Source organism: Hypanus sabinus, chromosome 15 (genome assembly GCF_030144855.1).
Source record: "Hypanus sabinus isolate sHypSab1 chromosome 15, sHypSab1.hap1, whole genome shotgun sequence".
Lineage (NCBI taxonomy): Eukaryota > Metazoa > Chordata > Chondrichthyes > Myliobatiformes > Dasyatidae > Hypanus > Hypanus sabinus.
The window spans coordinates 32,527,455-32,548,104 of record NC_082720.1 but is presented as its reverse complement, the minus strand read 5'-3'; the positions used below and the strand labels follow the sequence as shown (position 1 = coordinate 32,548,104).

General features: G+C 43.0%; 1 protein-coding gene across 3 annotated transcripts; it reads left to right on the top strand.

Moving 5' to 3' along the window:
• The first annotated feature begins 4,582 nt into the window (after positions 1–4,582).
• Positions 4,583–14,756, top strand: LOC132405408 (grpE protein homolog 2, mitochondrial-like). 3 transcript variants are annotated; one of them, XM_059990178.1, is made up of 4 exons: positions 4,583–5,137; positions 7,592–7,793; positions 12,122–12,203; positions 13,020–14,756. In XM_059990178.1, the coding sequence occupies exons 1-4, from the start codon at positions 5,064–5,066 to the stop codon at positions 13,397–13,399; spliced, it is 738 nt and encodes a 245-aa protein (XP_059846161.1). In that variant the 5' UTR covers positions 4,583–5,063; the 3' UTR covers positions 13,400–14,756. The 3 variants fall into 3 exon arrangements, 1 of the variants encoding a protein (XP_059846161.1); XR_009515858.1 differs by lacking the exon at positions 4,583–5,137 and adding an exon at positions 5,523–5,891 and having other exon boundaries at positions 7,592–10,852; positions 13,020–13,072; XR_009515859.1 differs by lacking the exon at positions 4,583–5,137 and adding an exon at positions 5,525–5,891 and having other exon boundaries at positions 7,592–12,203; positions 13,020–13,086.
• Positions 14,757–20,650: the final 5,894 nt, after the last annotated feature.

The window sequence follows — 20,650 nt, the reverse complement described above, 5'->3', positions numbered from 1 at the left end:
TTCTTTTAGTTGAGAGTTAAGTAAAGTTACTTAATCAAGCTATTTATGAAGTTAAGTCTTCCACTGCCAACTCAGTCACTTATGAGGGATAAAAAAAACCCTGAGCAGTTTTGTGACCGTCAGGAAGTTATGTTGCAGGTTTATAAAACTTTTCTTTAGGCCCGATGAGGACTATTACATTCAATTGCCAGAACAAATAGTGGAGAAGTTATGAAGACAGATGTTGGTAAGACCTCAGATAAAGTCAGGAATCAAAAGGATGAGGGTGTTGCTACTAGCGTCCTGAGCTTCATATATTTTAATGCAAGAAGTATCATCGGTAAGACGAATGAGCTCAGGGCATGGATCAATATCTGGAATAATGATATTGTGTCTTAGTAGCAGGAGGAGCAGAAATGGCAGCTCAGTATTCTGGGGTTCTGGTGTTTTGGATGTGACAGTGGGAGGGATGAAAGGAAGAGGGGTGGCATGACAAGTCGGGAAGTATCACACCCATGCTCTGTCATGACACACTGGAAAACTCATCTGGTGAGGTGTTAATGGTGGAACTGAGAAATAAGACCACATTAACGGGCTATATTACAGATCACTCAACAGTCCAAGGGATTTAAAGGAACAAATTTGTAGAGCAATCACAGACTGTTTTAAGAAACATATTGTTATAGTGGGTGATTTTAATTTACTATATATTGACTGGAACTCCCATTCTGTAAAAAGAACATATGGGGCAGAGTTTGTCAAATGTGTCCAGGAAAGTTTCCTTAAGTCCCAACGAGATAGTGTGCGATATGTGATCTGCCTTAGGGAATGAGACAAGGCAGGTGACAGAAGTATGTGCAGGGGAACACTGTGCATCCAGTGACCACAATGTCATTAGTTTCAAAGTAAACATGCAGAAAGATAGGTCTGATCTCCAGGTTGACATTCTAAATGGGAGAAAGGCCAATTTTGATGGTATTAGAAATGATCTGGCAAATGAGGATTGGTTCAGGCCTTTTTCTGGCAAAGGAGTACTTGGCAAGTGGGAGGCCTTCGCGTGACAAGAGAGGGGAAATGTTACACTTGTAAGCTTGTATGTGCCTGTCAGAATAAAAATTAAAGATAACAAGTGTAGGGAACCTTGGCTTTCAAGATATTGAAGCCCTGGTTCAGACAAAAAAAGGAGGTGCATAAAAGGTACAGGAAGGTAGGAGTAAATGAGGTGCTTATGGAGATAAGAAATGCAAGAGAACACTTAAGAAAGAGATCAGGAGGGCTAAAAGAAGGCATGAAGTTGCCCTAGCAGACAAGGTGAATGAGAATTCTACGGGATTCCACAGATATGTTAAGAGCAAAAGGATTGCAAGGGACAAAATCGATCCTCTGGAACACCAGAATGGTAATCCATGTGTGGAACCAAAATCTATGGGAGAGATCTTAATATTTTTTTTTCGCATTTGTATTTAATCAGGAGACAGACACAAAGTCTACAGAAGTGATGCAAAATAGCACCAACTTCAAGGACCCGAAACAGATTACTGAGGAGGAGGTGTTTGATACCCTGAGGCAAATCAAGGTGTTGCCTTGGACCCGAGAAGTGCAGAAATTTATGGGGCCCTTGCAAAACTACTTAAAACATCCTTAAGCAACAGGAAAGGTACCAGAGGACTGGAAGATAGCCAATGTTGTTCAGCGGAAGTCCCTAAACGTAAACCAGAAGATTATAGACCAGTGAATGTGACATCAGTTATGAGAAAGTCATTGGAAGGTATTCCAAGGGACCCAATATGTAAGCATTTGGATAGACAGGGACTGATTCAGCATGGCTTCGTGCATGGTAGGTCATCTAACCAATGTTATAGAGTTTTTCGAGGTAGTTATCAGGAAAGTGGATGAAGGCAAGGCAATGGATGTTGTCTACATTGAGTTTAGCAAGGTGTTGGCATTTGAAAAGCACCTGCTTGGGAGGTTGGTCGAGAAGATTCAGTTGCTTGCCCTTCAGGATGATCTGGTATATTGGATTAGACATTGGCTCTGTGCGAGAAGCCAGAGAGTGGTAGTACAGTAGATGGTTGCTTCTCTGACTGAAAGCCTGTGACTTGGTGCTGGGTCCTTTGCTGTTTGTCATCTATATAAACAATCTGGATGATAACGTGGTTAACTGAATAGGCAGTTAACCATGCAGCAGGATGTGGGCCAGCTGGAAAAATGTCAGATAGAATTTAGTGCAGACACGTGTGAGGTGTTGAACTGTGGGTGTCATACGGTGGGCATTGGGAGCAGACACTGAACTACCAGGAACAGGACCAGGCGTGAGCAGGAAGCAAGCAAAGTGGGGAAGAAAGGTCGCAGAAAGTAACACAGGCCCTGGATGAGACAAGGATTCCGGGCCCGGGCTAGGACTTGAGGAGGATAGCGGAATCAGGATATGGAACTGGGAACTGGGAGCCTGGGCTTGGATTCCGAGCCCGAGACTGGACAAGGACCCAGAACCTGGGTCTTGACTCGGGCTCGGACCCCAGAACTAGGTGAGGACATGACGAGGTTACAGGTCTGGATGTGAGACTCATGGACAGAACAAGGGAACCCCAGCACAGGACGAGGGAACCCCAGCACCAGGCTGGGCGAGACGTGGCTACAGGGCAAGGAGAGGCAACAGGTCTGGACGTGAGACACATGGACAGAACAAGGGAATCACAGCACAGGACAAGGGAACCCCAGCACCAGGCTGGGCAAGGAACTCCTGGGCTGGGCGAGGCACATGACAAGACGAGAACACAAAGCTGTGGCTTGGACAGGACAAGGACCTTGGACGTGACTAGGACTGGACGAGACCCCGAAGCCTTAACTTGGACGAGGGAGGATAGGAACCCAGAACACTGAGCCTGGGTCGAGGGAGGACAGGAACCCAGAACACTGAGCCTGGGTCGAGGGAGGACAGGAACCCAGAACACCGAGCCTGGGTCGAGGGAGGACAGGAACCCAGAACACCGAGCCTGGGTCGAGGGAGGACAGGAACCCAGAACACCGAGCCTGGGTCGAGGGAGGACAGGAACCCAGAACACCGAGCCTGGGTCGAGGGAGGACAGGAACCCAGAACACCGAGCCTGGGTCGAGGGAGGACAGGAACCCAGAACACCGAGCCTGGGTCGAGGGAGGACAGGAACCCAGAACACTGAGCCTGGGTCGAGGGAGGACAGGAACCCAGAACGCTGAGCCTGGGTCGAGGGAGGACAGGAACTCAGAACACCGAGCCTGGGTCGAGGGAGGACAGGAACTCAGAACGCTGAGCCTGGGTCGAGGGAGGACAGGAACCCAGAACACCGAGCCTGGGTCGAGGGAGGACAGGAACCCAGAACACCGAGTCTGGGTCGATGGGGGACAGGAACCCAGAACACTGAGCCTGGGTCGATGGGGGACAGTAACCCAGAACGCTGAGCCTGGGTCGAGGGAGGACAGGAACCCAGAACACCGAGTCTGGGTCGAGGGAGGACAGGAACTCAGAACACCGAGCCTGGGTCGAGGGAGGACAGGAACCCAGAACACCGAGCCTGGGTCGAGGGAGGACAGGAACCCAGAACACCGAGTCTGGGTCGAGGGAGGACAGGAACTCAGAACACCGAGCCTGGGTCGAGGGAGTTCAGGAACCCAGAACACTGAGCCTGGGTCGAGGGAGGACAGGAACCCAGAACACCGAGCCTGGGTCGAAGGAGTACAGGAACCCAGAACACTGAGTCTGGCTCGAGGGAGGACATGACCCCTCCTTGAGGCCAGCCCAAATGAGAATCAGCTGCCTCAACAGAAACTGGGGAAACACGGAAAACATGGAATAAGGAACATGGACCGTGAACCAGAATGTGGATTTCACAGTCTGGATCATGACAGTGCATGAACCAACTAGCGAAGGACTTACACAATGAGTAGTAGGATATTAGGGAGTGCAGTAGAACAGAGGGATCCGGGAATACAGATCCATAACTCCTTGAAAGTAGCATCACCAGTAGATAGGGTCATAAAGATTTTGACACATTGGCCTTCATAAATCAAAGTGTTGCATATAGGAGATAGAATGTTATGTTGAAATTGTACGAGATATTGGTCTATTGTAGGTGACACACACAAAATGCTGGTGGAACACAGCAGGCCAGGCAGCATCTATAGGAAGAAGCACAGTCAATGTTTTGGGCCAAGACCCTTCATCAGGGCTTCCCTTGGCACAAAGTCCTGATTTGAAAAGCCTTTTCCTGTGCTATAATTTCTGAAATAGCACAAGCCAAAGGAAAGGACTCCCAAATCTCTGTGTATTCAGCAGGAGATAAAGACAACAATCAGCTAGAGTCACGTTTGTGAACTAAATAGAAAAAGCAGAGGTAGTATCACGTGGCAAAAAAAAAAGAAAACAGACAGTATCATGCAAAGCAGGAATTGTCATCTCAACCAGACAGTATTTGCACCCCTGGAAGGACTCCTGAACTCTGAACAGGGAGCTGCATGGTCATGGGACTGAGTGGAGTCTTAAAAATTCAGGTTGAAATGGAAATAATTAAGTGTTTAACATAATTTATGTAAGGTCAAAGAGAGAGTTAATGAAGCAAAAAGGGAATACGTAAATCAGAGGCGTGGATTCATCAAATGACACAGGGCTAAAGCAAGCCTTGACGATCAGACAAGAAAAAGACGACGCGCCTGAGCAAATGTCAGAAACAGAATGAGATTTATTATCAGTGGTTTTGTGAAGTGAAATTTGTTGTTTTGCAGTAGTTGCCCAGTGCCCAAAATTGCTATAAAGTATAAAATAAATGGTGTAGTGTATGAAAAAGTAACGAGGTACTGATGGAAGGTTCACCGGACCGTTCCGAAACTGAATGGCAGAGGGGAGGGATAAACGAGCCAAAACATGGATTGCTCTCCTCGAGCAGATGTATTTGCACACTCCGACCCGCTTCACTCTTGCCGCCCGACACGTCAATCACCAGGGCGATGTCACGTGACGGCCCGCCCTCCCAGTGACGTCACAACGGCACCCGCGCGGGGGCGGGGCGGCCTCTTAAACCCGGGGAGAGTCGGCCGAGCTCCGATACGAAATGGTCACCATGTACTTGAGGGCGCTGCGGATGGGCTGTACAGTGGCGAACTTGAGTCAGCGGGCGAGTGGGAGGTGAGTGACGGGGTATGAGAAGAACTGCCGCCTCCTCCCAACATCACAACCCCCGATCTCCCGACAGTTCCCCCCCTCCCGATCTCCCGACAGTTCCCCCCCTCCCGATCTCCCGACAGTTCCCCCCCCCGATCTCCTGACAGTTCCCCCCCCCGATCTCCCGACAGTTCCCCCCCGATCTCCCGACAGTTCCCCCCCGATCTCCCGACAGTTCCCCACTCCCCGATCTCCCGACAGTTCCCCCCCGATCTCCCGACAGTTCCCCCCCCCGATCTCCCGACAGTTCCCCCCCTCCCGATCTCCCGACAGTTCCCCCTCCGATCTCCCGACAGTTCCCCCCCTCCCGATCTCCCGACAGTTCCCCCCCCCCGATCTCCCGACAGTTCCCCCCCTCCCGATCTCCCGACAGTTCCCCCCTCCCGATCTCCCGACCGTCCTCCCCTCCCGATCGTCCTCCCCTCCCGATCTCCCGACCGTCCTCCCCTCCCGATCTCCCGACCGTCCTCCCCTCCCTATCTCCCGACCGTCCTCCCCTCCCGATCCCCCGTCGGCTGTCCGGTGTGCGAACGCTGATGGCGTTGATGGTGCATGCGGTCGAAGGTTTGGCCGTCGGCCATTCACACCCTGGCTAACCTCGGAGTCGTGGCGACTCGACGCCTGACTCCTCCCGGTTCGACATTTCACAAGTTGCATGGTTTTGCATCGTGCTGCTCCTCACGTAGGCGCTTGGGTTTGCTTTAAAGGAGCAAAGAAAGTAAGTGTAAATGCAGTAGAAATCCAGTCTCCTGAAATCCATACCAGGATTTCAATGCGTAATCGATGTCTGATTTCACTGGATCATAGTTTAATTTAGCTGTAATTTCGTGCGGATTATAAATAAAGTATTCTTAGAGAAGTAGTCTAGTGAATAAACTGACTGGGAGGCGGTTCATAAATTAAACAAGTTGCGCTTTAGACGGAAGTTTTTCGCGTAGGCAGCTTGACGTTTGCTGATTTTCCAATAGATCTGCGGCCGTGTTTGGAAAAATATAGAGGGTCGTAACTTCTAATCAGTAGAGCTTTTTTTTTACTGATTTCCAGTTTATCACCATTAAACTGGCTTCGCCTGGTGTAAAATAACTCTCCTTTCCCATAATTAATGCCTCCCTCGAAAATAGTAAACGAAACAACTCCCGTAGCACTGCTAGATGTGGGTTTGTTTGGAACTGTAAGCATTCTAATTGTTCTCAAAACTGAACGGAGGTTGAACCACTCTTCATGTCTAAGGTAGGAAAATGCGAACAAGAAGCTATCAACACTGGCAGTTGGGAGAAGACTTTGAGGTGCCCCTGCTATCCCGAATGGACTGTGGCTGTTCAATCTGATAAAAAAAATTTCATGCTTAGCTGTCTATGAAATGAGCTATGATCACCACTGTGATATTGATGTTAAGTACATTTATCTGATGTCAAGCATATGGGGAATAAGATTATTGTCTCTGATTCATAGAATGGCAGGTGTCCCATGATTGCTCTGTTCACAGCTGAAATCTTAGCAGTTTTAAAAATCCCTTGAAGGAATTGGGTGTAGAATTTCACCAAAGCAGACATGTTTTATGCACATCAGGGTTAAGATTTGCAACTGGGTAATGATTACTGACTTTTCTAGATTTCAAGATCCATTTATTAGCAAATAATATATAAACTATACATACAACCTTGAGAATTGTTTGCTCACAGGTAGCCACAAAGCAAGGCACCCGAAGGAACAGAATTAATGAAAAAGAGAATAAAAATAAAAGACCAACCCTCAATGCACAAGGAAAATTAAAAATAATAATAATCATGCAAACAATTAAATTAAACAACAGCGTTCTGAACCAAAATTCAGTCCTCAGATCCAAAGCTGGAGTAGGCCTGGAGTTATCAAACTTGGGTTTTAGTACACAGTGTGTCGGAGAGAATACCCTGACATATTTGTAATTACCTTACGCTTTTGAGGCTTCCTGTGAGGACTGTTGAATTCTAGACTTTCTTTAGACTTTGCCCACATAGTGTTATCAGGCATGTATGATACTGAAGTAGGTAAATGATACTCTGGTGTTTTTGAAGAATTTGGAATTCAGGCTGTTTTCAGCAAGATTCATTTAAAATGAATATCCTGGTTTCTACTTTGAAGCAATGAATATGGTTTCAACAATAATGTGTCTCTCTCCCAACTACATGAGGGCAAGGATGAACCTTGGTTATTTTTGCTAGTCTTTTTACAAAATAACCTACCCTTTATGAATATGCAATATAAAAGGAGTAGGCCCCTGAATTTTACCCTGTCATTTTAATAGGATCATTGTTGATAGGATTGTAACTACTAGAATTGCTGGAATACAAAAATACATGTGAATAAGTTGGCATGATACAAAGCCGTGTGATATAAATGGAAATTATTTTTAAGTCATGTATTATGTTTACATTCTAGGAGTTTTTTGACCCTCTGTGCTACTCCCACCCAACACAAAACTGAAGAAAACCAAGGTTCATTGAAAACCACAAAGCCTACTAAGAGCCCTACTGAAAATACGGTGCAAGATAAGATGAATTCTTGTCCCTGTGCCACTCAAAAAATGCAAGTGCTGCAACTTAAAATGAATGAGTTGGATCGAGAATATCGAACCCTGCAGGCAAGTCTCCTTTTGGCAGTGAATGCGACAAAAATAGAATCTGCAGCCAAGACTCTATTTGCTACCATGTTTGTCACCCATGCGTGCACACTTTTTACTACTGCTTAGAAGTTGCTCACCTGGTGGTATTGAAGGACTTGATAGGAACTTTTTAAATGGGAGCAGCTATTTGCTTAGGAACTGTTAAAAGTTGAATCACACATGTAAGTTTTGGGTGCTAACTTTCCTTTCATAATACTCATAGCTCAATATTTGTGTGTGTGTGTGTGCGCAGTATGTATGTATATACAAACGGTATGTGTGTGTATGTATGGAATAGATTAAAGTTTCTTGTGTCTGATATGGGAGGACAGCGTGTTTAAGTAAGCTTTCACTGTTTGTACCCATTTCGGACAAGATTCACGAATGCCAACATTAGAATGTGTTCTCAATTAACATCACGTTTAAGCACTGTCAGATGGTATCTTCTGGCAAAAAATGAAAGGAATAAAAATGAAAAAAAAATATATATATATTCATAAAAATGAAGTCTCTCCATACCATCTAATAATGCACACTGCCTCCCAGTTTCATGATATAGTTGAAGGGATCAGAGGTAATGAATTAAAAGCATTGGGTTTATAGACCATGATCAGCAAGGATCCCTGGTATCCCAGTGGTGAAAGCCTCCCATCCCAGCAAATTCCTAACTTTTATTTACATTCACCAATTCTCCTTTCCTGCCAATATTTATATTTAAAGTGGAGTAGGCTCTTCTGGCCTTTCAATCCACACTTCCCTGCAACCCCAAGCCCTAACATAATCACAGGACTATTTACAATGAGTAATGACTCTACACAGTACATTTTCGGAAATTCCACAGGTAAAGCCGTACAGAGATTCATTGTAGAACGGCCGACACTGGAATTTGAATTCTGAACTCTGGAACACTCCGAGCTATAATAGCATCGTGCTAACCACTAGGATTCCACGTGCTCTGATTTTGAGTAAACATTTTTCCTGAAAATCCAAGTACACCAGCCTAGCAAGGTTGTCACTATTTTTCATGTTCAAACCTCAGGAAATCTGCAAGTATGATATCTGTTCCATAAATCATTGTGGACTTTGCCCATTCTGAGTGCTCTTTTTCCTTTCCCATAACAATAGATTCCAGCTTTTCCCCCAGTTTTGATATCAGGCTAACTGGTTTTTAGTTCTGTTCGCTCTCACTGTCCTTTGCTACTTTCTGATTGGAGGGAATCCCATTGAAATCTCTGGAACTTTGGCGTTGACAACTAGGTGCATCCAGTCAAATCCAATAGACTTATTTTTTGCTTGTCTGAGTGTGACAAGTTGTATTAAGGTCCTACTCTCCATGCATTATCTTGATTTATTTGATTGCCATTAACATAGCCGTTTTTCTCACAGAACTAGTCTCTGTCTTTGACTGATGAATTATTAAGAACTGGGAAGCTATAAAAAAGTATAGCTTTAATCGGGAATAAACATTAAAAACAATCTTAGGTGTTCTGAAAAGAAGCTGCAATCTACCCCATTTTTATGGCTTAATTTCTAAAGTTATCTAATTCCACTCCAGATCATTTTGCAGTTGTCCGGTAGTTATTGTGAGAGGCTACAAAATTGAATGGTACAGGAGTTCATAACATCTGCTTGGTTACTAGAGTTGATGCACTGCTCAAACAATTTTTGGAATGTGCTTGGAAAGCTTTGCAGAGCAAAGTTCAAAGTACATTTATTATCAAAGTATGTGTACTATATACAACCTTGAGATTCATCTCCGCACAGGCAGCCACTAAACAAAGAACCTGGTAGAACCTATTTCAAAAAACGAAGGCTGTCAAACACACAAGGTGCAAAAAAAAACACCTGAAAAAAAAAGTAAGCAAATAACATTCATCATTGAAGTTCACGAAAGTGCGTCCACAGCCACAAAGCCTTCATCACTGCAGATAATCCAAGAGCCTGTTATTTGTAGCAGTTTTTTTTCCTTGAAACAGATCCAAGAAGAATAGGATTACATTTTGGGAATAGTGTATATGCTGTTCAACATGGTGGGATGCATGGCTGAACAATGAAGTATTGGAAAACTAGACAAATATACTACATGCATTTTTGATGCTACTAATGTTTTCCTTTGCAACTTTGCTAGCAACTTGTAAGGACCTATATTTGTCATAAGATCTAAACTCCATTAAATATCTAACTGCTTTTGGGTGATCAGTCACCTACATATTTGTACTTAAAATTATATTTGTACTGCAAATGTAGGAAATCTGAAATTTAAAAAAAAAATTCCTAAGAGCTGCTGAAAATACTTGGCAGGTCAGGAGGCTTCTGTGCAAGGAGGAAGAGAGTCAGTTGCCTTTCAACAGAACTGGAAAATATTAACCAAGTCTTTTTTTCACTTCTGAAAAAGGGTTATTAACCTAAGACTGCTTCTCTCTTTGCAGAATCTTACCTGAGCTGAGTACCTTTCAGCATTTCTGATTTTATTGCAGGCTTATGGAATCATCTTCATTCTCTTTTGTCATTGGCTTATAAAATTCTGAATAATTCTGAAATTCTGGAAGTTTAACAATTCAATGATCATAAGTAACTGGCCAGTAGGAAATGCCCCAAGAACTGCAATTACTATTAAGGATGGCCATTAGAGCCAAGCTTGTTTTTTCAGTGTAAATTTTAATTTACCATGTTGACATCAAATTATCACATGTAATTTGAGGCATGTTCAAAGGCATTGACCAAATTAGTTTTTCATTTTAATTATTTTTTTATATGTAGTCAGTTTGCAAATAGCTCCCAAATAGAGAAAAGTTTTAACACTGGTGTGAGCAAATGTTACTTGAAAGTGATATTTAAAGTGTGCTGGACTGTAACCTTGCATTCTAATAATTGAATTGTATTCCTGAAGCCAAATTTCAGGCCTGTGTGGAACATGAGAAGTTTGGATTCTGCACCGGACCATCCGAATGCTCTCTGCAGGTGAATTGCAGCATCAAGGTGGATGAGCGATTTGTTGTGAAACCGAATTGCAGGGCCTCTGATTCTTGAAGTTGAAGGTGTGTTGTCAGGAGTTTGTTGAGAACAAGCTCTTGATTTTAAACAAAACAAGCCAACTTCATGCGGATAAATGGTGGCAAACTGGGAATTGGTTGCAATTTTTTAAGTTAGCAGTTGGCAATGAATGACTTAAGTTCCTTTAAGTAAGTTACATTGCAGCATAAACATGTGAAGTGGTAACACAAACATAATTATTGGCTTTAATTTACCTCAGCATGTGTTCCAAGTGGCCATTTGATATCACTGTTAGGTTGTCAGCATTAATCAACTCTGCTTTGATGGATGCAGTAGGACTAACATCTGAAGAAATTGCTGATGTGTTCGTGCTGGTTTCCTTTCATGCTATAAAAGCCAAGGGTAAAGCCTTTGTTTCAGGATCATGGAGATCTCTGGCACAGAAACAGGCTCATCAGCACACCATCTCCTTGCTGACCATTTTGCTCAATTACACTAATCCCATTTGTCAACATTAGGATAGTGCCCTTCTATGCCTTATCTCTGTCTAACTGCTGCATACACTGTAATTGTATCTATCTCTGCTACCTCCTCTGTGTTCCAGATATCAACTACTCTGTAGTTGTCAAAAGCCCAACCCCCAAGATACTATTTAAATTTCCCACCTCAACATTCATTGGAATATTTTTCCAGTGGTAAGAGTGTCAAAAACAGTAGGGTATAGTTTTTATATTTTCTAAATTTGACTAGCTATGTTTCATAACCTTACATGCTTCTATCAGGTCACCCTTTGGCCTCCTTCATTCTAGGGAGAACAACCCCAGCATATGCAGTATCTTCCTAGAATTAGTCCTCCAGTCCAGGCAATGTACTGGTGAATCTCCTGCACTCTCTCCACGACAATCTTTCCTGTTATGTAACAACTGGAACTATACACAATACTCCCAAGTGCAGTCTAATTTGTGTTTTGTAAAGTATCAATGTAGCATCCTAACACTACAACCTATGAAGTTAAGCATGTTATCTGCCTTATAACTTTAATTGCAGATTTCATCAGCTGCATATTGAATATTTGGAAAAATTATTGAACTGCATAGATTTTCAATACAAAAGTTTTGTGAAAAATTGGCATATTATTGAAAGTATTTTACAATATGTTCAGTTATTAGTTTTGTAAGCTGTAGGACATAATGGGCTTGATACAATCCCCCCTGGGTAAAGTAATTTTAATTGCACCAAATTTGCCGTATCAGGTTTTTTTCTCCAAAGATTATATTTTAAGTGTTTGCTTTATCTCGTGTTTGATTTTATAGGATAACTACAGAAGGGTTTTAACCCATGCTGAAGACACTAATAGAAGAGTTCGAAAATGCGTAGAAGATGCCAGGATGTATGGTAAGACGAATTTCCAGTGTAAATTAGGGAAGTTGTACAAGAGGATTTCATGAAAGTAATGGCTAGAGAAGCATGTACCTCTAATGGAAAATTTTCATTACGTATTTGTAACCTTGTACAAAAAATGAGCTGAAAGCAAAATTTGGAAGATACTGCAATGGATAGTATAACATTTCAAGCAGAAGAACTCTTCGGCTACAGTTTAATTTTTTGGGACTAGTGTTCATAGGACTTGTGTAAAGCCTACTATTGCAACTGGGGGAATTAAATTTGTTTAATTACATTGGAGCCTAGTTTGATAATGTTGAGCATGATTTACCATGCTGTTGATAGCTGCTTTAATAAAAGCAGCATCAGATTCAACCATATATCTCAGGGATTAGCTTAACTCTTATCTGCTTTCTGCCAGCCATGCCAGTACAGTCTGTGGTTGAGCTTTAATCTTGATTTCTGGATTCTCTTGTAAGTGCCCTTGATGTATGCAGCAAAATGAAAATGATTAGGAATTTGAGTAAGGGATAAATAAGACCAATAAAACAATTACATTTCCCAGTCCTCACCATAAACCCGTACATTTGGGAGGAAGATGAATGAGGTTGTCTTATGCCCAGAGCACATTTTTATTAAAGTTAGTAATAAGCTTTTGAATGTGTTGGAAATTGGTCTTTTCAAGCTACTGTGACAGGCTCCAAAGACCTTTAAGAAACCTTAGCTTGAGTCGATTTAGCTCTCAGCTCTTAAGAAGAAGCAAGTGCCAAATTAGAAGACTTGACAGTTCAAATATGTTTTAACAAAAGCTTACTTTTGCCTCACTAGGTATCCATAGTTTTTGCAAAGATATCCTGGCAGTTGCTGATTTACTAGAAAAGACCACACAGAATGTAACTGAGATGGAGCTTGAAAGTTCTAATCCAACAGTTAAGAACCTCTATGAAGGAATATGCTTGATAAATGAGAAACTATGCAAAATATTTGCCAAGCACGGGATGGAGAAAATGAGCTCCCTTGGCTGCAAGTACAACTCAGCAGAACATGACATTGTTACGCGTGTTCCATCTGTGGAAGCTTTACCCGGTACCGTGGTAAAGATCGTGCAAGAAGGTTATAAGCTTCATGGCAGAATCCTGAGGACTGCACAGGTTGGACTGGCTATTGAGACTCAACCACATTTAAGAAAAGGGAAAAGTAGATCTTGACAAATGCACGATGGTCACAATGTCGTCTGATTGTAAGAATCGTAATTTATGAAAAGCGTTGTTTTTTTGACATCCTGTACTTATTATGGATAGCTATATAGTAATTTAAGCTTTAAAATGGTTAAGTTTTGACTTTGTTGCAAGGAGAGCAGCAGACAATTTACAGGATAGTAAGTGCTTTACATGAAAGTGGCTAGTTCAGTTTCATGCATGAAAGGAAGTCAAATCAAAATGATTTCCAAATACACTTAAATATAAAGGCCTTCCTGAAATGGAAGCTCTCTCCCTGTCATTGCCAAAAATCTGTCAACTGTGTCTATTCTGATGTGGTAAGTGGTTGATGGGGATGGAGAAGGATGCTTCCTGGAGAGATAAGTTAGCAGTCAAGCCCTGCAGATTTGTGGATTGCGTTAACTTAGTTGAAGTCATTGTGCAGTTGGTAAAATTTGCCTATGTTGTTCTTAATTCTTTCCTCACTTATTAGTGCCTAGTAACAAAACTGATGATGCCGTTGTGGGGAAAACTAACAATTCCATTTGGTTGCATTGAAGCATTAGTGGATAATTGAGTACTGTAAAAGAAGGAATATGTTGAACTGCATCCCAGTGAGATCAAGGAAATGTATGAAGTAAAAGTAGAAAGGGTACAGGGCAAATTTTTAACATGGATTACACGTTAAATTTATGAAGTTCTTGTGGAATTGCAATTTAGTATTAAAATGCCACTGGAGGGAACTACCAGAGGAAATATGTAGAATCTAAATATCTATGAAGGAGAGAGCCACAAGATTTTGCTTATTTTTCTTTGGAGAGTTTAATAAGACTGCTGTTAAATGTAGTCCACTTCCTGTGCTATTTGTGTAAGTTTGTTCAAAGGTTGGTTAAACCAGCCCTTTGTATCACATCCCATCACTTATTTTGGAAGTGTGGGCTTGGGTAGTTCTTGAGAATTTCACTTGAATTTTGACATTCACTTTTGCGTGGGCCTACATTGCTCTTATTTGTAAAGTTACCTTCTTTTCTGCCTGATTTGTGGACAGAATAGTATGTTATTTATTTATTACAGTAATGTTAAACTGTAAATATATTTAACATACCATGACATGCAAGATTTTATTTTTTGTAATCGAGTAGCGTAGGTATGCCAATGGAAATTGTAATATATTTATATAATATTTGGATTATTTTGTCACTGTTATGTGGACTGAAACTTATTGTGTGCCAGAAGTTTATATTGAGCCAATATGTGGGTTTTATCTTATGCAAATTGAAAACAGCTTAAAACTTAAACAAACATTGTTGACCAGTAAACATTTTTTTGTAATTAAAAAAAGAGTTTTGGAAAAACCTTAAGTGAACTTACTTTGTCTTGCTTTCTGGATTTTAAAAGTTGTGCCATCATTGGGTATATCTTTCAAGTATGAAAAGGAAGAAAGCATATAACCATATAACAATTACAGCACGGAAACAGGCCATCTCGGTAGTCCATGCCGAATGCTTACTCTCACTTAGTCCCAATGACCTGCATTCAGCCCATAACCCTCCATTCCTTTCCTGTCCATATACCTATCCAGTTTTACTTTAAATAACAATATCAAACCTGCCTCTACCACTTGTACTGGAAGCTCGTTCCACACAACTACCACTTTATGAGTAAAGAAGCTCCCCTCGTGTTACCCCGAAACTTTTCCCCCCTAACTCTCATCTCATGTCCTCTTATTTGAATCTCCCCTACTCTCAATGGAAGACGCCTATCCACATCAACTATCAGAATTTTAAATAACTATCAAGTCCCCCCTCAACCTTCTATGCTCCAAAGAATAAAGACCTAACTTGTCTAATCTTTCTCTGTAACTTAGGTGCTGAAACCCAGGTAAATTCTAGTAAATCTCTGTACTCTCTATTTTGTTGACATGTGAATTTACCTTTGGCTACTTGTATTTTATTTATTTAGAGATACAGCTTGGTAACAGGCTCTTCTGGCCTAACGAGCATGCGTCGCTCTCATATGACTAACTACTAACCTATACATCTCTGGAAAGTGTGAAGAAACCCACACATTCACAGGGAGAACATGCAAGCTCCTTACAGACAGCTATGGGAATTGAACTCAGCTGTTATTGAATGGCCATGCAGACTTGATGGGATGAGTGGCCTAATTCTGCTCCTATTCTTAATTTAAAACAATGGTTTAATCTAAACAACATATTTGACTAGGCTTGGGTGGTGAATTAATGCTTGGAACATAAGTTTTACTCCAGAGTTTTATTTTCTTTATAGTGATGAATAATCTTTGTTTCTCCCCAACTATTTAGGGTAAATCTATTCTGCAGGGCAAAGTATTTGAGATATAACTAAACTTTTCAATTAACGATACACTTTTGTCCTGAATTCTAAAGGGCATTTCCTTTTAATTTGAAATACTCCTTTTTCTGAAGTTTTTATTTACACTGAAAAACTTCCAAGTTTTTGTTGCAACACGCTGGGGGAACTCAGCAGGTCGGGCAGCATCCGTGGAAAAAAACAGTCAACATTTTGGGCCGAGACCCTTCCATCAGGACTGGTTTCTGGTGCATTTTCTTTAAGAATGCTGCAAGTGCCTTCCAAATGTTCTCATAATGGATATCTCTACCAGAAACTATTGAAAGTTTGGAAGGAAACTTTAATTTCGAACCCTGATGCATTTAGGAGCTACAGTGGATCATGCGGATGAATCCTCTTGCTCAACAAATCAAAGCAAAACCTACTTCTAAACCTGTCATACAGGATGCTTAGTAACTTCAAGGATGAGCTTTATTTGTCACATGTACATCAAAATATATAGTGAAATGTTATTTGCATCAAATCGAATCTTGCAGGGGACAGCCCACAAATGTCACATTTTCAGCACCAACATAACATGCCCATATCTTAAAAACCCTAACCCTCTTTCTTTGGAATGTGGGAGGAACCTGGAGAACCTAGAGGAAACCCACGTGGTCAAGGGAAGACCATACAAGTTCCTTCCCCACAGCGTCAGGAATCAAACCCCAATAAAGATCCCTGGTGATATAAAGCAAGTGTATTAACCATTACAACACTGAGTTCCACCGCCTCACCTTTACAGCAAGTATTTCTGGATGTGGGAGTTGTACGTTACTTAAGATGCATTACAAACGTGCTGGTAAAAACAAAGATGCTTTACCCCCTGACAAGTATGGTGAGCCAGCTGTGAGTTGAGAAGAAATATTCGGGTGGATGAAATGACCAAATATCTGCATGATTCCAATTTGTGGATTTATGGGTTGTTTGTGTACAAATTTTATGAATTGAAACCTGCTTGCTCTGATATTACTGGAACGAATATGCAAAAGCCCTACCATTTTTCGATTTATGGTTATACATACAAAACAGAAAGAGTCAGCATTTGTCCCACCACACCCACATTGTGGGCTTCTATCCATATTAATTCCATCATGCAGGCACAGAAAAGTATGGTCCAAACTACTTGGCCCATAACTTTCTGTGCCTGGGTGATTTTAAGTGCTTGTCTGAACACTCTTCAATGCTGTCAGCAACTCTGTTTCCACCACTCTGACGAGCAGAGCATTCCAAGTACTTACCACCCTGTGAGTGAAGAGACATTAACCCCCCCCCCCCCAATAAACCTTAACCTCTACTTAAATCTGTATCCTCCAGTTCTATTCATGAAGGGAGACTGGGAGACCATTTTGCTGAACACCTACGCTCTGTTCGCCAGAGAAAGCAGGATCTCCCAGTGGCCGCACATTTTAATTCCACGTCCCATTCCCATTCTGATATGTCTATCCATGGCCTCCTCTACTGTCAAGATGAAGCCACAATCTGGTTGAAGGAACAACACCTTATATACCGGCTGGGTAGCCTCCACCCTGATGGCATGAACATCGACTTCTCTAACTTCCGTTAATGCCCCTCCTCCCCTTCTTACCCCATCCCTGATATATTTAGTTTTTTTTTCTTTCTCTCTCTGCCCATCACTCTGCCTGTTCTCCATCTCCCTCTGGTGCTCCCCTCCCCCTTTCTTTCACCCTAGTCCTCGCGTCCCATGATCCTTACCTTCTCTACCTCTGTATCCCTTTTGCCAATCACCTTTCTGGCTCTTAGCTTCACCCCACCCCCTCCAGTCTTCTATTATTTCACATTTTTCCCTCCCCTCCTACTTTCAAAGCTCTTACTATCTTTCCTTTCAGTTAGTCTTGACGAAGGGTCTGGGCCCGAAATGTCGACAGTTCTTCTCCTTATAGATGCTGCCTGGCCTGCTGCGTCCCACCAGCATTTTGTGTGTGTTGAAAGAAGTTTCCTGCACGCAACACTATCTAAGCACCTATTAATTTTATATTGTAACATGGTCATGTCCTCTCATAACCTCTGCCGGCCCAGTCTTCCATGTGAAATGCTCCATTGCAGGCACTTACATTGCCTACGTATAACAGTCCATGTTCCCAGCCTTCCTCGGTAATGGTCAACAACTCTTCTTCTGCAACTGCATTGGTGCTGCTTCATGTGCCTATGCTGAGCTAATCGATGTCATCAACTTTGCCTCTTGACTTCCATCCTTCCCTTAAGTTTACTTGGTCCATTTCTGACATCTCCCTCCCGTTTCTCAATCACTCTGTCAACCCACAAACTGTTGACCAACATCTTTTATAAACCTACCAAATCAGTTCAGTTCAGTTTCAGTTTATTGTCATTTAGAAACCACAAATGCAATGCAGTTAAAAAATGAGATAACGTTCCTCCAGAATGATATCACAAAAGCACAAGTAAAGGGGGTTTCTTCTTTTTTCTTTGTTACTGTGTATGTAATTAAAAGGGCTTCTTTGTTTTGTTAACTAGCAGGAATGCTTCCTTGTTGCGAGAGAGTGCTGGAAGCTTGTTTGGGTTAAAATTTACTGATAACGAGAATTGTATTCCTTTGAAAACCAAATGGGGATTAATGTTCTTTCTTCTGAGTCTGTAAGCTTTTGTTGACGGGCTTTTGGGCAGATCAGCGCGAGGGGGTTGAGAGAGAGGACGCAATGCTGTAAGCTGGGCGAGGAACGGAGGCCAAGCGGGGGTCCGAGGCCAGGAGGTACTCCGAGGAGGGGGGATGAAGCTAGATGTGCTTGGTTGTGCGGAGGGTCCTGAGCTGCGAGTCGAGGAATTTGGAGGGGATCGAATGGTGGCCAGAAGACTTCAGTAATTGAGCTCCAACAGTTGTGCACGAAGTGGTTTGGACTTTGATAAGTTTGGCGCCTTTTCTTTATTTTTTCTCTTCATATATACTGTATTGTTATTATTCACTTAGTTATAGTAACCTTTATAAATTGTACTCATTTAATCGTTTATGGTGTACTGTCTGTTTTTGGGCGAGGCGGGGACATTACACAGCATCCACACCAGCTGATTACCCAGTTTGGCGGGGCCGAAGGCTGCTCCCTCTAGACGAGAACGAGCTGAGCGAGCCTGAGGCGACCCAGGCTGTTACACACATGACAAAACAGACTACACCAGAAAATCCACATAACGCTTGGCAATCCCCAAACCAGAGTCCGGAGAGGCTGCTGCGTATTAATATTGTGCTACCATCTTAGCGCGTTCCCTGGAAAGGAGCTCCAAACCAGACAAAACAAGACTACCCAGACACACCAAGTCAGGAGACCAACTCTAGCACCCAACAAACCAAAAACTAAAGCTACAAGACCTGCACAAAACCACATAGATACAACATATAGTTACAACAGTGCAAACAATAGCATAATTGATTAAAAAAAAGACTATGGACACAGTAAAAATAGTCCAAAGATGTTAAAAGACTATAAGTTCAAAAGAAACCACACAGTTTCCTCAAATCCTCAGGGTCCCGATAGACTCGTCATCCCACGCAGGCGACAGAAGGGAATACCCCTGCTATGGACTTACACAGCACCGCCGGACTCAGCCTCGCAGACGCAGCACACAGTGAAAGCGCCCCGACCGCAGCGGACTCCGAGTCCAGCGAACCTCTGAGCCTCCGACCACCCCCTCTGGCACAGCTTCTCCAAGCACCATTCTCTGCCAAGCGCACTACAATGCCCCCGCCACTGCGACCCCAAGGACTGGAGGCCTGGTCTTCTCAGCAGAGGCCCAGACCTCACAGATTTCCAGTTGTTTCTCCGTGCTCCCACGTCCGTTTTTCATCAGATTAGGATTGCACACGGCACCTCGCTTAACAAATAACAGATACCTGCTCCGGAGTGGCCGCTGCGAACTGCGTCGTGCCACCATCTTGGGAATTGTGACTATACCTCTTCCCACAGAGCTTTCCATTCCAAGTCATCAGTCCTCCTTAAAGGAATGGTGTTTCCCTCCTCTACATTTGACACTGCCCTCACCCATATCTCCTCCATTTCCTGAATCTTCCTCATTCAATCTTCCTGCCACCTCGTCTTAAACCTCTCTGTCCTTGCCTACCACCCCGCATCCAACACATCATCCTCCACAAATTCTGCCATCTCCAAAGGAATCCTACCACCAAAGGTATCTTTAGCTTTCCGCAGGGATCGTTCCCTCCACAATCTCCTTGTCGATTTGACCCTCCCCACTAATCTCCCTCCTGGCACTTATCCTTCAAGAGGCCAAGGTGCTACACTTGGCCATTCACCTCCATTCAAAGCGCCAAGCAGCCTCCCAGATCAGACAACGTTTCACCTGCAAAACTGCTGGGGTTTATTGTGTCCAGTGCTCCTGATGTGGCCTTCTCTGCATTGGTGAGACCTGTCATAAATTAGGGACTGTTTCATCCGGCACCTCCACCCCATCCATGAAAAGCGGAACTACTTGGTTTGAAAACATTTTAACTCCAATTCCCGTTCCTATTCCTACATGTCAGTCCATGGCCCCCTCTTGTGCCAAGATGAGGAGGGGGAGCAACACCTGAGTGGCCTCCAACCTGATGACATAAATATCTATTTCCTCCTCCTCCCCTCTTCCATTCCCCACTCTGACCTCTTCTCACCTGCCTATCACTTCCCCAGACTCCCTTCCTCCTTCCCTTTTGCTGATGGTCCAAATTCTTCTCCAATCCGATTCTTTCCTTGCTTGTCCTTTATCTTTCCTACCCACCTGGCTTCTCCGATCACCTTCGAGCTATTCTCCTCCTCCTCCCCTCACCTTTTTATTCTGGCAACTTCCTCCTTCCTTTCCAATCCTGAAGAAGGGTCTCGGCCTTAAAGGTCGACTGTTTATTCATTTCCATTGATGCTCCCTGACT